The 18,043-nt window shown below is 36.4% G+C and overlaps 2 protein-coding genes and 2 long non-coding RNA genes across 5 annotated transcripts in view; 3 read left to right on the forward strand and 1 right to left on the reverse strand.

The window, feature by feature from the left end:
- The first annotated feature begins 687 nt into the window (after window positions 1-687).
- LOC106948811 (uncharacterized) lies at window positions 688-2,772 on the forward strand. Its single transcript, XR_001425255.1, has 2 exons — window positions 688-742; window positions 1,582-2,772. It is a non-coding gene; the product is annotated as an uncharacterized LOC106948811 (long non-coding RNA).
- Window positions 2,773-3,219: 447 nt separating this feature from the next.
- Window positions 3,220-7,454, reverse strand: myl13 (myosin, light chain 13). Its single transcript, XM_015034657.1, has 5 exons — window positions 7,281-7,454; window positions 5,523-5,550; window positions 4,979-5,128; window positions 3,762-3,935; window positions 3,220-3,676 (listed from the first exon to the last, which is right to left on the reverse strand). The coding sequence occupies exons 1-5, from the start codon at window positions 7,386-7,388 to the stop codon at window positions 3,570-3,572; spliced, it is 567 nt and encodes a 188-aa protein (XP_014890143.1). The 5' UTR covers window positions 7,389-7,454; the 3' UTR covers window positions 3,220-3,569.
- LOC106948804 (uncharacterized) lies at window positions 3,369-12,827 on the forward strand. The gene is made up of 3 exons (XR_001425252.1): window positions 3,369-3,454; window positions 4,414-4,421; window positions 12,813-12,827. It is a non-coding gene; the product is annotated as an uncharacterized LOC106948804 (long non-coding RNA).
- A 2,790-nt stretch (window positions 12,828-15,617) lies between these two features.
- Window positions 15,618-18,043, forward strand: part of pth1r (parathyroid hormone 1 receptor) — a 68,022-nt gene continuing 65,596 nt past the window's right edge. Inside the window, exon 1 of one of the 2 annotated variants that reach the window (XM_015034644.1) lies at window positions 15,618-16,921. In XM_015034644.1, the coding sequence (XP_014890130.1) occupies window positions 16,817-16,921 (105 nt within the window). In that variant the 5' untranslated portion in view covers window positions 15,618-16,816. The remainder of the gene's footprint in view (window positions 16,922-18,043) is intronic. The other variant, XM_015034635.1, reaches the window with a different exon arrangement.

Consider the following 18,043-nt stretch of genomic DNA (forward strand, 5'->3'; position numbering starts at 1 on the left):
CAAACCAGTGATGGAATAAAGACGGCGTAGGAGAGAGCTCTTGCTTGATGTAGTTTTATACATTTTAGTCTCGAGTGAAATGGAGCAGAAACTACAGCCTTTGCCAGCAACCCTCAGGACTCATCTAGCCATACATCCTCAGACAAAGAGATAAGGCTCTAATATGCTGTAATGAATGCTTGTTGAATCAACTAATACTCTTGATAGTTGTCAGCATAATGAAAGAGGAACATTAGATGTCAGGCTTTCCTTTACAGTTAACTAACTAACCTAAATTACATCACATTTATGTAAATCGCATTTTAACAGTTATGACCTTATCCGATCATATTGCAGTTTGGGCTCTAAAATAGCAACCAAACTGAGGTGTGTGCATCTGATGAGGTTCAAAACTGACCAAATTTAATCAAAGGAAATTGTTGCTGTGTTTGTTTATTTACTGGGTGATAAACATAAATATAACATACATTTTTACTGCTTGGATCAGCAAGCAGTAAAACTGCTTGCTGATCCATTTTTACTGAAAACTGATCTGACAGATAAGTGCATGTACTGAGTTTGAAGAAATGGTGGTAGGCTGTAAGTCACAGGCTACATTTTGACCACTGCATATTCTGAAATAATGAACGAGAGCGAAAGTCTAAATGAAAATTGGTTTTGGCACTCTTCCAGAATCTACATACACAGGATTAAGATTGGGGAGAATGAGTCTGTTTCCCTGGGGGAATCTAAAGAGACTAAGGTCAGATATTGCTGCTGAAAACACCAGTCCACATCTTTCATGCCTTTTATTGTCCATCATAGTTTCATTTATGAGCTTTATGAGATATCTACTCAGTATGTCTATCACAAAACAGTACAAAAATTTGATAACCAAGAAAAAAAAAAATCAAGTTCTGAGCTTTTTAGTTCAGAATACAGAACTAAATCTGAGAGAGAATCTATGCGGTGACATCAAGACTACTGTGGAGAAGAGATGTCCTAACAATCTGTACTCTGACGACTAAGTGGACTAAAACTAGCAGTTGAGGTGATTGGGTTGGGAACATAACATGAAAGAAAGCTGAATACTAACATCTAAAAAAGCTGAATGCTAAAATGAAACCAAAAGGTGGTTTATGAAAGTGTCAGTTTAAGGTTCTTTGCAGTTATGTGTAAAATCTTAAATTTGTGTAAAAAGTGTAAAATCTTATGTGTAAAATCTTAAATTTTACACATAAAATGTTTTATATTTTTTAAAAATGATTCAAGCCATTTTGTGTGAGATTTTGTGTGTTATGTCACACAAAATCTCACCTTTCAGCTGGGGACTGGCTGAAAGGTGGATTGTGGTGGTTAAAAACTTCTTTTAGTTTGTGTCTTTTTTCAGACTTTTATATCCACTATGTCATTCAAAAGAATCCAAAACTGTCTTTAAATAATAAGAGAACTGAAACTGGCTGCAAGTTTGCAGCATCATAGCTGAAGAAATGTGTACTTTCCTTCTCTAGCAGTAGGTGGTCTTTCCTGTCTTGTTTCTTTATCCGCTTTCCATATTTGTTTATGACAGTGTCCCCTGGTCACCACTTCCTCTCTCTGTAGGTGGAGCTCTGGATTCTTGGGAGACTGACTCCACACAGCTGTGGATCATCTATGTACTCATCACCATGCAAGTCCATCTTCTCTGAACTTCCCTCCGCCTCATCAGTTCGTTGTCCCTCGCAGTCTGATTAGACCCTCAGTGTTGTGTTTTGGCTTTTACTTTGTCCTCTCACCTGCTTGTTAACATCATATACATATTATTTTTTCCTGTTCTGTGATTTTCTCTAGAATCTTGTTTCGGAATATTTACCTTGTTTCACAGAGAAGACAGCTTATGCACAAGGAAAAGTGTAAAATGGGGTGAGACATAGCAGATCAAAATAGGAGGCATGTAAAAAACACAACACTTTGCCTGTACAGGTGGAGTTTGGTGGTAAAAATAGTAACTCCACCTAGTTTATGTATCTTTTTTTGCTTTGAACAATGTTAAGGAATCAGTCTGCTTTACTTAATATTATCTTGACAAAAAAGTGGGCAGAGAATTCAAGTCAGGAATCAAACACCATCCAGAAACATAGAGGATTGCCAGCCTCAGTGTGACATGAGCCTGAGTGTTTGCAGTGATTTAATGTGAGCTAGCAGGTAGAAGTCAGCTGAAACATCTACATTTAGTCAAAATGAAAAAAATATATATTTTTTTCATTGTATTAATATTTAATGAATATGTCAGAGTAAATTATCAAATATAACTGGTCTGTAATGGCAGACTACAAATTGTTTTTAAATGGAAAATGGATCATTTGCTTAACTAAAGGAAATACCTCTGACAGGAATAAGAGTGTGTGTTTGCTTATTGGCAGTGCAGACAGAGGCTTCCCCAAAAATCCTATTTATAATCCTATAGACAAAAAACGGATGTACTGAAGTTAAGCCCTTATGAATAAAACACAAACTAATTATTTTAGAAAAGCAAGACTTCATCTGTGCCCATTCACTGTTTCTACATTTTATACAACCACTGCTCAAGAAGAAAAATGTTGGAAAAAAGCTAGTAGATGCCTGTTAAGATTAATTGATCCAGTTTTTCTTGTCAAATTGGTGTATTAAAAATTCAGCAACTTTAGGTTTTAAATATGAATTGCTGATCATTTCTGCAAGTGAAAGGGATGTGAAACTAAAAGCTAGAATTTTGAAGGAGTTTAAGAAAAGGATGAAACTATTATGTGAGTAGCTGTTAATGCTAAGCAACCTTAAAAAAAGAAAAAAAAAATCTTTAAAACTCTCTTAAGTTAAATAAAAAATTTGTACTAATCACAGAGCCTCATTTTGATCTACGATCAGGTTATTTTAAAAAAAAATAGTTTTAAAAATATTTCTTCAAAATATATCAAAGTAATTGTGCTCCCTTATAAAGAAATGTTGATCAACACCCCCCTCTGCTGGCTAGAAATGGGAGTTCTCTACCTATCCTTTGGATAATTAACAAAACGTTGTCATTTGGGTGATGAAGATGATAATAATTTTTTTATGTAACACCAGATTTTCTAAGAACATTTCTATTTGTAATTTTAATTTGTTTACAGTCATTCATTAATTCACTAATTTTAGGATAATTAATTTCCCTGTGATACTTAAAAAATCCTAACATAATAGCTGATTTTTGGGTAATCTCTTAATATTTCTCATTTTTAAAAAAACAAAAACAAAAGACTGTCCTCTGACGAAACAGTGCAAAAAGTTGCAATAGATTCCTCTGAAACACATAACACAATGAAACAAATGTATTTATGTACCATAATCTGAAAAATGTACATAGAGGTATCAGCTTGAAGAGACTTTGAAAATGAGATGAAACATTTATGAATTTGCCTTTCATGACACATGCAAATGAAAACTGATAAAGGTGGATTTGACAGACATGTAGATTCCTTCTGTTTAAAAGCTAACAAAATCCTTGCTTAACAGTAAAGAAAATGACTTATTTTTCTAACTTCAATTGGCTTTTTGTGTGTCAGCACCAAAATCACATTAAGGCTCAAATGGCTATTTTATGATGCCATGATGTACTTTACGAAAGCTTCATAATTTATACAGCCATTAGCGTCTTCTTGGTTTTGCATCAGCTGCTCCACTTCATCCTCCCTCATCTTCTCACCTGAAAGCACCGACACTGTCAGCTCAGTGTGCATCATTGTTACCACCGCCTTATGAAATCTGCTAACTGAGACAATTCCACTCACCAAGGGTTGCCAGCACGTGTCTGAGCTCTGCGCCCATCACTGTACCATTCCCCTCCTTGTCAAACACCCTCAAACCCTCAACAAAGTCTTCAAACGTTCCACGGTCCTTGGCTTTGCAGATGTGTTGGTAAATTGGGAGGAACTGTTCAAAGTCAAGCATCTTGGTCTGCATATCTGTTGAAAGTATTAAGAAAAAAAGTTACTTTTGGTTGATGTTCTATGGTGACCTAAACTTTAATTTGAATCTTTCATGTACAGAGGTTTTCCTGTCAACTTTACAGTAGATGACCAGTTGAACCCAACAGTTGTTGCAATAAATGTTTGTTTTGCATTATATGCTGCTTTATTTTTCTGCACATCTGACATGTTCATCATCAGCTGGTAACTTTCTTTAACAGGTCACTGAGTTCTGAATCCAAAGTTAAAGATCCTAGATACCCTAAAAGCCGGTACCAGGAGAGGATGATCCCTCATCCCCTTTTTGCTGTTTTTATTTTAATTATGTAAAGCACTTTGAAATGCCTTGCTGCTGAAATGTGCTATACAAATTGATTTGATTGATTGATTGATTGATTTCAGGAATGACCTCCAGGCAGACAGAACAACTGCTGGAGCATAAGAGACTCATTGTGTAGCCAGGAGAAACACTAAGGTGGGTAAGTGAGGGCTTCTCGGGAAGTAAACAACTTAATTTCACCCAAAATAGACAATATTTCATGATGTCTTATGGCCATTATTCTGGCACTTACAGATACTTGATAATTGTAAGGGCTTAGGCCAGTTTAATTCTCATAGGAAAGAGCTCCCGATGAATTGTAACTCTCAATCAACAAGCATGACATACAGTACTATGAACTGTTTTCCTCAGTGTATTTTTTTTTAATTAGTTAACAACTAACTCTACAAATTTGACAGTAGAGTTAGATGTTGACTACTGTTTCCTTGTTCATTCTTTATTTCCATTTTTATCAACAAAATTGCAATCATTTTATTCAGTGGGAGGGTGTAATTAATGCTTCAAATCAATTTCATTATTTTGATAAGTCACTGACTGTTTCACTTTAATAACCATTGAAACTGGATGATTTCTCAACATTAAAGATTTAGAAAGTGGCTAATAGATGTAAGAAAAAAAATAATAAATGGCTGCCCTCAATGTAATGAAAAAACTGAAGAAAAAAAAAAAAAAGAATGACTAAAATTGTCATACAACCAACCTTCGGCTTTGGGCTTCCCAAGGACATACATGATCTCTGCATTGGTGGGATTCTGGCCCAAAGCCCTGATCAGGTCACCGCACTGGGCGTAAGTTATTTTCATCTCACTGGCTGGTGTTCGGTCAAACAGCTGGAAAGCATCTTTGAAGTCTGTCAACAAAAAGAATAGCTAACATTCCTTCTGAATTTTTTTTTTTTTTTTTTTCTCATTTTTGTGTCATCTGAGAGCATGTGCAGATCTTTCTGAAGTAATTATCTATAATGGCATGCCTCAGATAAAAGGAAGCGCTGCAGCTTCCCTGAAGGGTTCCACTCTGCTTTGGCTGGCATGCACTTCACATGTTTCTGAGGACACAGACTTGAATAGGAAATAATTCTTTAAAAATAAAAATAGCATATGTTTGATCTGGCGAAACACCAGCTGTTGCAAAATGTTTCTCACTCACTGAGAACTATGCTGCGAGTGCAACCATTTATTCTCTCTATAAATAACCCCAAGCCCATGCAACACAAAGGAAAAAGCAACAGCTCTCTACAGCCTCACCCTCAAGTTGTTCTGGTGTAAATTCCAGCTGGGGAAAAGACAAACCAAACAGAACAATTAGAAGACCCTAATCATTCAGAGCGGCAAATAAAAAGTTCATTGAAAATAAAAAAAATACACAACCTTGGGGACAATTAAGCAGTCTGTTTTCTTTCTTCTGTTTTGAAAAGCAGTTGAGGTCACCTTTCTTGACTATAATCCAGTGGTTTTATGTGACCTTGGAACTACTTCCTCCATCCTTAACAAATTAACTCTGCACTATATACTGCTGGATTCATCACAGCTTATTTTAGGTGCATTTGGTGAGTGTTTTCACTTGACTAAAATGTAAAAGAGATAAAATGACATAGCTAAAAAGGGAACACTTATTTCTGCTCAATGTTCCACATTTGTTTTTTTTCCCCCCACATATTTTATTTAATTATTATTATTATTATTATTATTATTATTATTATTATTATTATTAATCTGTCTATATATTAGAGACAATTCACATATAAGATCATGACAGCATAATAATTTGGAAAAAAAAAGACCTTCCTGATATAAAACAATCAAATCAAATAAAGATAACATTAGAATATCCGACTTTATTAAAAAAATGGTTCTACATTTTTAATCTACTTTATTAACCTTTAAGTGTCTAAACTAAATTGTTGTTTCTCAAAGTGTAAAAATCAATAGAGATATACAATAAAATTAAACACTGTGGTTCAAAATGCAGAACGAGACAAACTTAAACGTTACCATCCTGTGAGACAGGAGGCATCCATTTGTTTCAGCAGTTCATAGTTTACAAGTGACCTTGGATCAGCCCATTGTTACCACTTAGACTCTATACGCTACTGTGGACTTTGTTGAAGCTTATTTTTAGGTGCACTTTGTTTTAATGAAGGGAAAGCGTTATATTTAAAATGCCAAAGTGAAAAAGAAATAACATTTTTTAAAAAAAAAAAAATAATTGAAACTATTCATTTTTTTTTTTTTTTGTCTTTTTGTTATTTTCAGCTTGAGAATGGATTACAATTTCAATTAGATATTCATTTCTAAAAAGAGTGTTTGTACATGTTGATTCATCAAGCCTATGTTTAACGTCTGGATTTCTACAAAACCTCAAACCACAAAGTCTCTGAGAAGCTAAGAGAAAAAAAACAAAAAAACAAAAAAACATCCAAACCTTATCTAAGCATGTTTTAAGATAGATCAAGATGGCTATAATTATCTATATTTTTTCTTTCTTACCAGTTTTCCACCCTTGTTTCCCTGTAACAAATAGTGTGGGTGGTCTGCTATTCGCAGAAATAAGAAAAAAAAGTCATATTTTGTGGCTTTAACCACACTCTATTGTAACATGGCGGCTCGCTCGACCTAAACCAACATTCGTCCTCTCAGAAAGGGGCCAAGTCAGCATAAAGTATATTTTCCATGATGTTTAAAGCACCAGTTAGTTTGCATCTGTACCTAATACTGAGACAGGCTTACAGCTTCCTTCAATAAAATATCCCATTTGGTTTTGTGTGCTTGTAATTTAGAAGACATTCTACAAAGCTGGGGAATGAGAGAGCTAAGGATAATTAGCTGCAGTAAAATGTTGGGCTTGCAGTGCCAAGTTTAGATCACTTGGGGTCTCTGATGTTCGTCAAAAAAAAGAAAATAAAAATTAAGTCAACCGAAAACATTATTATGTCTAAATAGAATAATGTGATTCTATGCTAAATCATCAAATCATTTTTGCATTTCTAATTTAAAATGTTTTACCGTTACTGTTGCTGGGTCAAATTCAGGAGTCTTTGGGCGCTCCGGTTCTGGGGGCTTAGGAGCCGCCGGTGCAGCAGGCTTTGGCTCTTCCTTCTTCTTGGGGGCCATTTCTAGAAGCACTTAGGACTGACTGTGCAACAAAATGCTGGACACTGCAGGCAGAGGTGGGTGATTAGGGCCTCCTTTTATGTTCTGGCCACAGGTGTCACCTCCACCACCCCCTCCGTGCCCAACCAGGCAGCAAACAACAGGCAGAGGACTATAAAAGGATATGGCTTTGTGCTTCTATTTAAGACAAACGTTTGTTGTTCTCCTAGTGTGTCTGTCTCTGTATGTGGGTGTGTGTGCGTGCGTGTGTGTGTGTGTGAATGGAAAACTGCATTAGCTAAAATCCCAGGACAACAACCTTCTATTAAACAGGCTATTTTAATCAGCAGAAGTGAGACCTCATGCATATACACCAATCTTCAACCGCTGACCTTGTTCAGTGAAGTGTGGCAGTTATTAGCGAGGAGGGGATGAAGAAAAAGATAATTGTTGAACACAAACGGAAGGGTTTTTTTTTTAAAGTTCCTTCACCCACAATGAAGCACGACGAATGGCAATTATTCTTGATTACCATTAAAACGTTCAAGTGAGAGAGGGTTATTCACAAGCCTTTATGATAATAGTCGTTTATCTCATATGATCAGAGGGATTTACAGGGCTCAGATTTAAATCCACCTCAAAATAGGGGTCAGAGAATGTTGTTTCTGTCTGATCTTGGCCTTTAGACTGTTAAATAAGTCACATCAGAGCTCAGTGTCAAAATAATAGAAGTTTACATTGTTGTTCTTGTGAAATTGTCATTACCACTCAAATAAAGATGAAGTGTCTGATGTTTTTGTGGTTCACACACATACAAGTAAAAGTAATTCAAGCAAGCATTTAGTTAAAATGCTAATTTACTGGAGTGTTGAGTCATAAGGGTCAAGCTTCTTCTCCATGTTGTCTTCGTAGCTCTTGCGATTTCCAGACTTGACAAGTTCGGGTTAAGATGTTATTTTATGACGGCTACCAGCAACACTTGAAACTGTTCAGATGGACAAGAACTGAATGCAGGACAGTCTTGGAAGAAAAACTTGCAAGGAGCTGCAAAGTCCTGTGACTTGGACAGAGGTTCACCTTTCAGCAGACCTGCAAACCTTAACCAGGCAACGATGCATTGGAAAGGTTCAGATCAAATTATTCTTGGGATGCAACTGCAAATGTCCACACGCAATTTGAGCTGAGGCCCTGTGACAAAACCTGAAACTGCTTTAGTCACAGAGGCTCTTCATTAAAGCTGATATCAGATAGAGCCATAGAATTTTTTTTTTTTATAAATTCCTGAAGTATTCACAAACACTTTCATTTTCATTTTGATAACAGCAACTCATATATAGTTTGATCAGCATTAAATTGCATGCTGTTTTTACCAAGCGAAAAATCTGAAACTTTGTAAAACTCTTCAGCAAGCAAAAGTGTATATGTAGTGATTCATGTACTTTTGTCTTAAACATATCATCTGTAGGAATTCATCTCAATTTACGTTCCTAACGACAGGTAAGGTAAAAGTTCAAGATAATATGCTTATGGATCGAACCCTTCAGCAGGTGACTTCACAGTCGGAATCAGAATGAGAAAGGTTTATTAAATATAAAAATATATAAATATATTTGCACAGCATGCCGCGGTAGCCCTCCTTCTTCTAGGTTGGACATGTTATGTGTTCAGAAGTGGTGTTGTGCTTAATTTGGTTGCAACACATGATCATCTGATCTACTTTTGCCTTTTTATTATATTGAAGACATTTCTGTGCGCACAGTTGCTGCTCACCAAGAACTTTCTTGTGTAACTGACACGCAGACACAGATGGAAGCCTTTCATGAGAATCTGAGCATAAAAAGGGGTTAAGCTTGCGTAGGTCACTGTTAACTCCCTTTTACTGTAGAGAGGGTCCATCACTGACAAGCAGCAGGGGGAATTTACAACACGACCGGCCGCATAATATCAAGATCCTAAAACATCTAAGACCTGTGCAGTTTGCTATTTTAGAGTTGGTCTGTTGTCTAGCTGGTATGTAGCTTGGAGGGCCTCCAACCTGTGGACAAAGCCAATTGTTACTCCGACACATTAGATGACCTTGAGTGCAGATGAAAGAAGAGTGGATAAATACATTGCTGTTAAATGACAACCTCAAAATAGCATAGGGGTTCTTCTAAAGTCTCTTCTGAAATGTAATAGTGTTGCCTTTGAGAGAAAATCTCAATGTGAATATATATGACTTTTGAACAATAGCATCTGTAAATGTCTGAATCTGCTATAGGAGCAGCCATGGGAAGAAAAATAATGGGCAGAGAAGAGGGGAGAAACTTCAGGCAGAAAAATTCAGTTGGAAAGTTTTAATGCAGGTTATGAATATTGATTCAAAACTTCAACATTCTCTCATATTAAAAAAAAAAAAAAAGATCATGTGGATCCTGAGTGATACAGTTCCATAGAAACCCTTCACAAAAACTGAGGTTACAGGGTACCCATATCAGTCTTAACATTTGTGCAGTAGTTGAGGCACCTGATGAATTCCTGTTTGATGTGTTTAGCGTGTCGTTAGCTGCACAAGTTAGTAAGTGCGCCGTAGTGAGAGAGCATGTAATTAAACTGTCACCTATCCAACTTAGACTTATTGTAGGATGCAGTTCGCAAAGCTTAGGCAGAACCCATGCCAGTTTGAAGGGGCTTAAGTTTAACACAGACTTTGACGCAGTGTTTCTTGGCAGGAATTAATTTTGTAGAATTGATGTGCTTAAACAAATTTGGGGGTCGGGGGTGGGGGTGTGGGATGGCGGATAATATGAGCCTTGGAAGAAGATACTGTTGAAAGAAATTACAGATGGATGATCCTGAAGTCGGTGCTTATATTTCTGCAACGTTCGACTGTGCCCCTGCTTCAACACACCTGACCCTGAATATTAGGACATTAGCAGAGCTACACAGATTACATACTGAGGAGGAAATTTACCTATTTGAGTCAGGTTTGTGGGACCAAGGACACATCCAAAAGTTGCAGGACACCAGCCCTTGATGAGTGGACTTCAAGACTTTTCCACTGAAAAGAATCTAAAGTATAGAACTATAAGCTTCGACATCATTTCATCAACCATCAATAATTTATCTTGAGGCCCCTGATGACTGGAGTTTGAGTTCCTAGTTGAGAGTCTGATCTTTATTTGGTCATTTGTAGTTCCAAATCTTGCATATTAACATTGAACATACCTCAAATTAAGTATTACTTACTTCTTTATTTATGATTTATGAAATCATGAAATCATTTATCTATTTGTTCAAACACACACACAAAAAAACTGCATTCTCTGTCTATCACAATTTATTATTATTTGTCCTGCAGAATGCCATCATTGGGGAAAGAGATGCCTGTTTGGATGTGGGGTGTCAGAAGGAGATGCTGTCCATTCATGTAAGACCCGCCTCTGATGGTGACTGCAGTACCAGAAACATTTGCATGTTCTAAATATGGTTTTTCTGAGCAGCCTTCCGCAAACTTCCATCAAAAAGTGTATCTCCTGTGTTATTAAAACCTACACAGTTTTCCAGAGTCAAATATAGCATTCTAAGAAATAAAATGAAACAGGCTTCATCAATACTTACTCAGGATACCAGCCTTCTGATCCTTGTTAAACCTTGTAAGCATCTGTGCTGTCTAGCAGCCGGAACAACAGCTGAGTCATGCCGCCCTCCCTTGGTCACAAATTAACTATGAACCCTGAGAACTGTCGTTCTGCCCAAGAGATCTAATTTAAGGTTGTTCTTTTTCTCCCTAAATGTGAATAGTGATTCAGCTTTGGACAAATGAATATGATTGGATACCCTGTTGAATCACAATTTTTATAACATCTTCAAGACTGTACTAATGTTTAATATCAACCTAATTTTATTTTGTTCATGGGCTCCAACACTTGTTCTGATTTCTTTAAATCAGTGCTAAGGCTAACACTGTGCAAAAGTAACATGGAAATAAGGGTAATGAAAATTGGAAAAATCGATGTTTTCCTCTGTTGAGCAGTATTTCATAATGGATAGGTACTATCTAGGAAAGTTTCCTGAATCAAAAAAAAAATAATAATAATAATAATAAACTACTTAGAGCTTTCTGTGAACATCGCTCTCTGTTGTACTCTCAGCTCTGTCATATATCAGTGCACAGTACCTGGTGAATAAATGACATAACTTTGCAGATTGCTCAAAGTTGCTCCGTAGCTCTGTAGCTCATAGTGTTTGGAGAACACTAACAGTGTTTTATCATAACCGTATGTCTGCACACAGATGAGTTTGTTAAACGCTAAACAAACAATAATTAGACAAACCTTCAGGTTCATTCATTGTCTTTAAACAAAGAGATGGACCTTTGTTTAATTTTCAGCTATTGTTTGTCGATCTTCTCAGAAAATGTTATTCCATGTAACGTATAAAATGTTTGTCAATATTCCGGCACAAGCAACGAGAATGACCAAATTATCTCCAAGTTATTACTCAGCAGACGACTTAGGCAATCAAAAACGACCACTCCTGTTAATTATGGAAAAAAAGAATGGAGAAAATATTCACTTGCTACTTGAGGGAAATTCAAATAAAAGAATTCCCAAAATTTATTTTTGAGATAATCTAATGATTTAATTAAATAATAGCAATGGCATTAATGGACTAGAAAGCCATAGTTGAAGTTTGTTGATGATCTTTGTTCCTTTATTTTATTTCTGCAGCATCTGAGGTGATATGTCTAAACAACACAAGGTTTTTAAGAAGAATATGCGAGTTGACCTGAATCCAGCTGAAAATAGCTCCCCAGGAGGTTTAATTTGGAACTTGCTCTGAGACAAAGGACAGACATTGACCATAACGTTCATGACATTTCCACACTATAAATCAGAAAGAGAGTAAATGGAAAAGAAAAAATGAGGAAGGAAGAAAAAAATCATCTTAAATGAAATGACCTCATTTTGGCAGAGGGTAAAAGTTAGGACAGGCTAATCTGATGAGACAACGTCTCTAATAACACTGTAATTAATTTAGTTGTTTGGATTATAAGAAATATAAACCTGCTCAGATAAATAAAATGCAAATGTGAAAAATAAGCAAATTTTTAATAATTATATATATATATATATATATATATATATATATATATATATATATATATATATATATATATATATATATATATATATATATTGCCAATTATGCACATCCGGGGAATTGGTCCCAAATACATGCATGCATGAATCTGCATGAAATTTAGTTTATGATAACAGCTTTTCAGACAATTTCTAGGAAAATCATCCTTACCTGACACAAATGGGTCAGGCAATAATCCTCTCGTTCACTAGTACAAGTGTTTAAATGTGTCTCTTCGTAATAAGCTCTGATCTGGTTTGTTGCCTGTCACAGATATAAACTGCCAACCAGCTGAAACAGAACAATGATAAATGATATAAGAAAGATGACAAATAATAGTGTATGAGACAGATAGAGATATATGGACTGCTGTCAGTGCAGTGCATGGTTCCTTACAGTGAAGACAGTTTGGGGGGATGGATATTAATCATGCCAGATAGATGTCAAAGATCAGAAGCGTTTTGACTGTAAAAAAAAAAAAAAAAAAAAATGGGCTGGATGGGGCTGCAGTAATTAGCTTAAAGGCACATTTAGCCGTTTAGGAAGACCTTTCAAAAGCAAGAAAAAAGAAGAAGGCAGACCCCAATCAAAAAATAAATTAATAAATAGGTGATGTCATGAACACAATTTCTCTCTAATTATTTGAGTGCTATTTCAACTTTTTAACAGAGGAATTTTGGATCATGCATCTTCTGCATGGAACAGTCAATCACATCTTTGAACTATTTGCACAACATGCCAAGTACCTTATGAAAAAAGCTCTCCAAATAAAATACCTGAGAATCAATTCACACCCCTGAATGAGAAAAAGGTGATGAAACTGTCCACAGATGATATGAGGACATTGAACAGACTAAACACATGCAAAGATGTTGGACCCAAAGATATTTTGGGTCATACATTGAAATCTTCTTTTGCCGAGTAAGCAAAAGCTGCAAATATCTTTGCCATCTCTCACCAGCACAGTTTGTCCTGCTTTTTATTAGAAAGTGAGTTTAACAACTTGTCATGAGCCACATTAAGCTCGCCTAACACCTTCTCTGACCTTCTACTTTTGCATATCAGCACACAGTGTACTAAAACCGAGACACACAGCAACACAGTCAATCAAATTAAAACAGGCATCCCTCAGGGGTACTTAGTCTGTGCTCTCCAAATATGTTACTAAACTCAATGATTCAGTACAAAACATCTTTTAAAGTTTCTATTGACACAGTTGGGGCTCAGCTATAAACACTAAAACACATTTTAGAGGTTGGCAGTTGGATTAAAGAGCCAAGAAAAGAAAAAGCATCTTGGGCACTTCAGGCAAAAAAAAAATATAAATCATCCTCACAATTTTCCTGTTGGACTGAGATTTCTGAGCTATTTAAGCCCCTTCAGAATAGTACTGTTTTTTTCAGTCAGATTTCTCAGCTCCTCCTTGACATTAGTAAAATATTATGTGCATTTCCCATGAAACAATTCATACAAACAGTAAATCACAATGCATGACCTACAGAAGCCAGTCTCTTTCACAAAATCCTCAGTTCATCTCTCCAGAGTGAATACCTGTGTCAACGAACATGTCAGTGTCATTTGAACGACAAATCATTGTGTCATTGTGAACAGATAAGACAGTCAATTTGCTTAGTCATGTTCTTAATATAACAGCGTACTCTGCAGGGATATTTTGATTAAATCTATGGCTAAAGTTTTGATGACAATCATGGCAAGTTGTGAGAGATTATGTAAAGGCAAGATTTATATTTACCCTTTTAACGTGTGCATTGTACTGTAAAAGACAGCAGTGTAGAGCAATAAAGAATAAATAAATAATATGAATACAAGCGATTGGAAAATATGCCATTTATTGTTACTTTTTTTTATTCAGTTATTTTCTGAACATAAAATCATTCTATTGTGGCTCTGGATATATGTCAAGTCGTCATCTGCCTCAGCTATATCTTTTACAGCTTTTGACTAATTTTTGATTTGATTTTTTGATTATTCATTTTTACCTCCATTTATCTTTCCATGAGCTCTGACTGGTCTTCATTACAGAAATGAATCCCCCCAGGATGATCCTGCCACTGCCATTGTGGGAATGGTGACAAGCGCACAGCATTATGCAGAGTTCTCTTCTGACCAGAGCACCTCTATATAATCCAGGGGTGTCAAACTCCAGTCCTCAAGGGCCGCTGTCCTGCAGTGTTTAGATGTGCCACAGGTAAAAAACAGTGGAATGAAATGGCTTAATTACCTCCTCCCTGTGTAGATCGGTTCTCCTGAGCCTTGCTAATGACCTAATTATTCTTTTCAGGTGTGGTGTAGCATAGGCACATCTAAAAGTTGCAGGACAGCGGCCCTTGAGGACTGGAGTTTGACACCCCTGATATAATCCTTTTTAAAAGCACACTCTGGTTTTTCAAGCTATAATTTCTAGCCCAGAATCAAGCAGTTTACGAACCCGTCAGTTTACGGCACTTTTGGTTCTACATGGTGGAGGACAGATCTAACAGCCATGTTCTCTCTCTGTTTTTGGACAATGGATCAAACAGTTCACGAACGTTCTCTGTTGCTCTTGTGTAGAGCATTTATACCCTTCCTATATTTGCTAAGTGCTTAAATACTACTGGCATTTAATAATTTGGTGTATTATAAATGAAGTAGGCTGTACTGGATTTTATTAAAGGGTATAAGAATAAAAGAAGATGATTTCATATCCGTAATACACTTCTTTTTAGAATTGTATTTAACTTATGAAACAGACTTAATTAAGGTTAAGTTTGGCCAACTGAACTTTCCACAATTGCATTGTACTGTAACAAGCGATGAGTGACTTTAAAATATTAAAAGTAAATTATTATTATTTTTTTTTATTTAATTCATAAACTTAAAATGTTGTTACAGTCCTTACACCCATTAGAATTCACCATCATATGGCGCTTCATCCGCTGCATTATGTTACTGTAACCCAATCCAACTGGATGCAACTTTTGAGAGACTGCAGGGGGAAAAAGCGGTTTGGCAACGGCCCTGCGATCTGTTGAATGTGGAGTTTGTTTTAGGAGTGAGAAAATATGTCATTTGGGGAGTCGTGGTTTATTCCAACGTAAGAGCGAGCGCACCAATAAGCGGCTTTCACGCTCCACCCTACCTGCCTCCTTCCAGCCCCCACCCTGCTTCCCCTTTTCCATCCACATACTCACTACTGAGCACGACCTGCCGCTTTGCCACATCTGGACTGGAGACGCTTCCCAACACGAGAAACTTCAACTTTTTCTTTTTTCTTTTGCTTTGACTCTGCGCAAAAAAAACCCAAACATCAACAACAACAACAACAAAAAACATAACAATCACTCAGGCGTTTTTGCGAATTATCAGTCCGTTAAGGTGATTTCTTTTCTCTCTCGATAGTAAGTAAAGATTGTTGAGTCTAAGCTGGCGTTTCTGTCTCGTCTTAGGTAAACAGAGTCTCGTTTGGGAGTTTCATACATTCAGTTTTCTGTTAGATTGCCACGCTTTTATTTAGTGCGCTACACGTTTTCAGCGAGTGACACATGATCTGCAGCGTTTTGGTGGGGAAGAAATGAAGGATAGCGAAACTCTGTCTATGAAGTCTAAACACGCAGATTAAACACATTTATATTAGCAGTTGTAAATTTCACTCTCCGCTCTTGTCATAATATTGTTAATGTTTACTTTTAAATGTGAAAAGTGGAGCCTGTCTGTGATCAGTGCGCTGAATGAATGCGTTGATGGTGACATGAGTCAAACGGAGTGAAGTTGTGAAATTCAGCAGACTCTGGTGATGGAGTGAGACAGTTTGAGGTTTTATTTTATTTTATTTTATTTTTTTAAAGAATCATATTTATTTATTTATATTTGTGTCTGATCCGGGAAGGGAAACTGGAAGAAACCAGTAGGCACAGAGCTCCATACTGAAGTGTTTAAGTTAGTCTGCGGGGAAATTTAAAAAGACCTAAAAATACAGCGTTGGTTTCTTCCCTACAAAGAATCATTTGAACTTCCCACCGCAGAGAGAGAGAGCGACATAAATAGTTCTGACATGTGGATGTAATTTCAGAAGTAAAAAAAAAAAAAAAAAAAAAAAAAAAAAAAAGACAGATGCGCAGAAATAAAGCGAGCGGGCTGAACCGGACCGTATAGTAGATTATAGGAAATTAAATCGAGGGCAGAGCGGGCGATTAGAGTTATGATTTCACAAGCCGCCAGGAGCGTCGAAGGGCCAGATGGAGTGAAAAGACGCATCACGCTCCACTTTGAAGAGAGTTAAGTCTATTAAATAATTGCTTTCTGAGCTCCATCAGCTGTGTGTTTGAATGACTCTTGGAGGTAGAGTTGCCTCAGGGTCAGGGATGGGATCTTCTCTGCAACTCCATAATCTGGACTTTCTTCTCATCTCACTCCTCAGCAGCCTTTGCCTGGTAAGTCATTCATTTACTGTCTGCAGCGCAGTTAGCGTCATTTCGCTGTGATGTTGCACATGTGAAGCGTGGAGGTCCAGATGTGCTTCCTCTGCGCAGTGACAGCTTGTCAAACACAGAGAAGGCAAAGTATCAGCAATTGCGATTCTCTCCGCATGTGTTTTGCATTGGGAATATTGAGGAGCATTTAACTAGATTTTAGGGAAGGGTTAATTAGGCAACCCCAAGCGCTGCTGGTGTTGTCATTGGTCTTAATTTCTAATAAATCTCCCCATTATGATTAGGAGTCTAGTAAAACTTTTTCCTCCAAAATTAGAAAAAAAGGAAATTGACTTTTTGCTCAAATGACTTCAGTGTCATTTACCAAGTCTGTGCTGCATGTCATTGTTGTTGACATACAAAAATATTCCTTCCAAACAATGGACATTTATTTCACATTTATATACCATTTTTTACCAGTGTCCAGATGTGGGTTTTAGTGACTGGGGACTTCTGAACTAAAACTGTATTATACAAATTTCTCTCACACATGCAAATTGCAGTAGAATAATAGGTTAGGGTGTATAGACCTTCTGCTTGTGAAAAACTATTTTTCCAGAGCACCTTTGAATTTGTATAAAGCATCACTTCGAAAAATATAGTCACCCATACAAAGCAACACACAAAATGTAAAGGTGTGCCAGCTATGGATGTCGCGATGTAACACAGACTGATAAATAAAGAAAGCACGGAGGAAATGGTTAAAACATGCTGTTGTTACACTGTTTTATTTATTGTTTTTAGATAGATGCCTGTTGGTAATTTATATGAAAATCAAATACATTAAAACACAGTCCTATATGCAATAATGTGTTTTCTTTTCAAATAAAATGCAGAATGAAAATTTTTAATTATTGCTCTTGCAAAGGTCCAGCCAAGCCACGTATGAGCTTATCTTCTTTCTTTTTTTTTAATACATTGTGGCAGTACTTGTTTAGGATATTCTGAAATTTCATGTGTAATTTAATTCAGTTGCATGTTTTTTTTTTTTTTTTTTTTTTTTTTTTTTAAAAATTTCCAACCCCCCAACCCCACTTTTTTTTTTTTTAAGATTTTTTAAAGCTTAGGGCAACCCAAAAGGTT

This window comes from Poecilia latipinna, unplaced genomic scaffold, assembly GCF_001443285.1.
Source record: "Poecilia latipinna isolate Pla-1442-1.1 unplaced genomic scaffold, P_latipinna-1.0 Scaffold18, whole genome shotgun sequence".
Taxonomy (NCBI): Eukaryota; Metazoa; Chordata; class Actinopteri; order Cyprinodontiformes; family Poeciliidae; genus Poecilia; species Poecilia latipinna.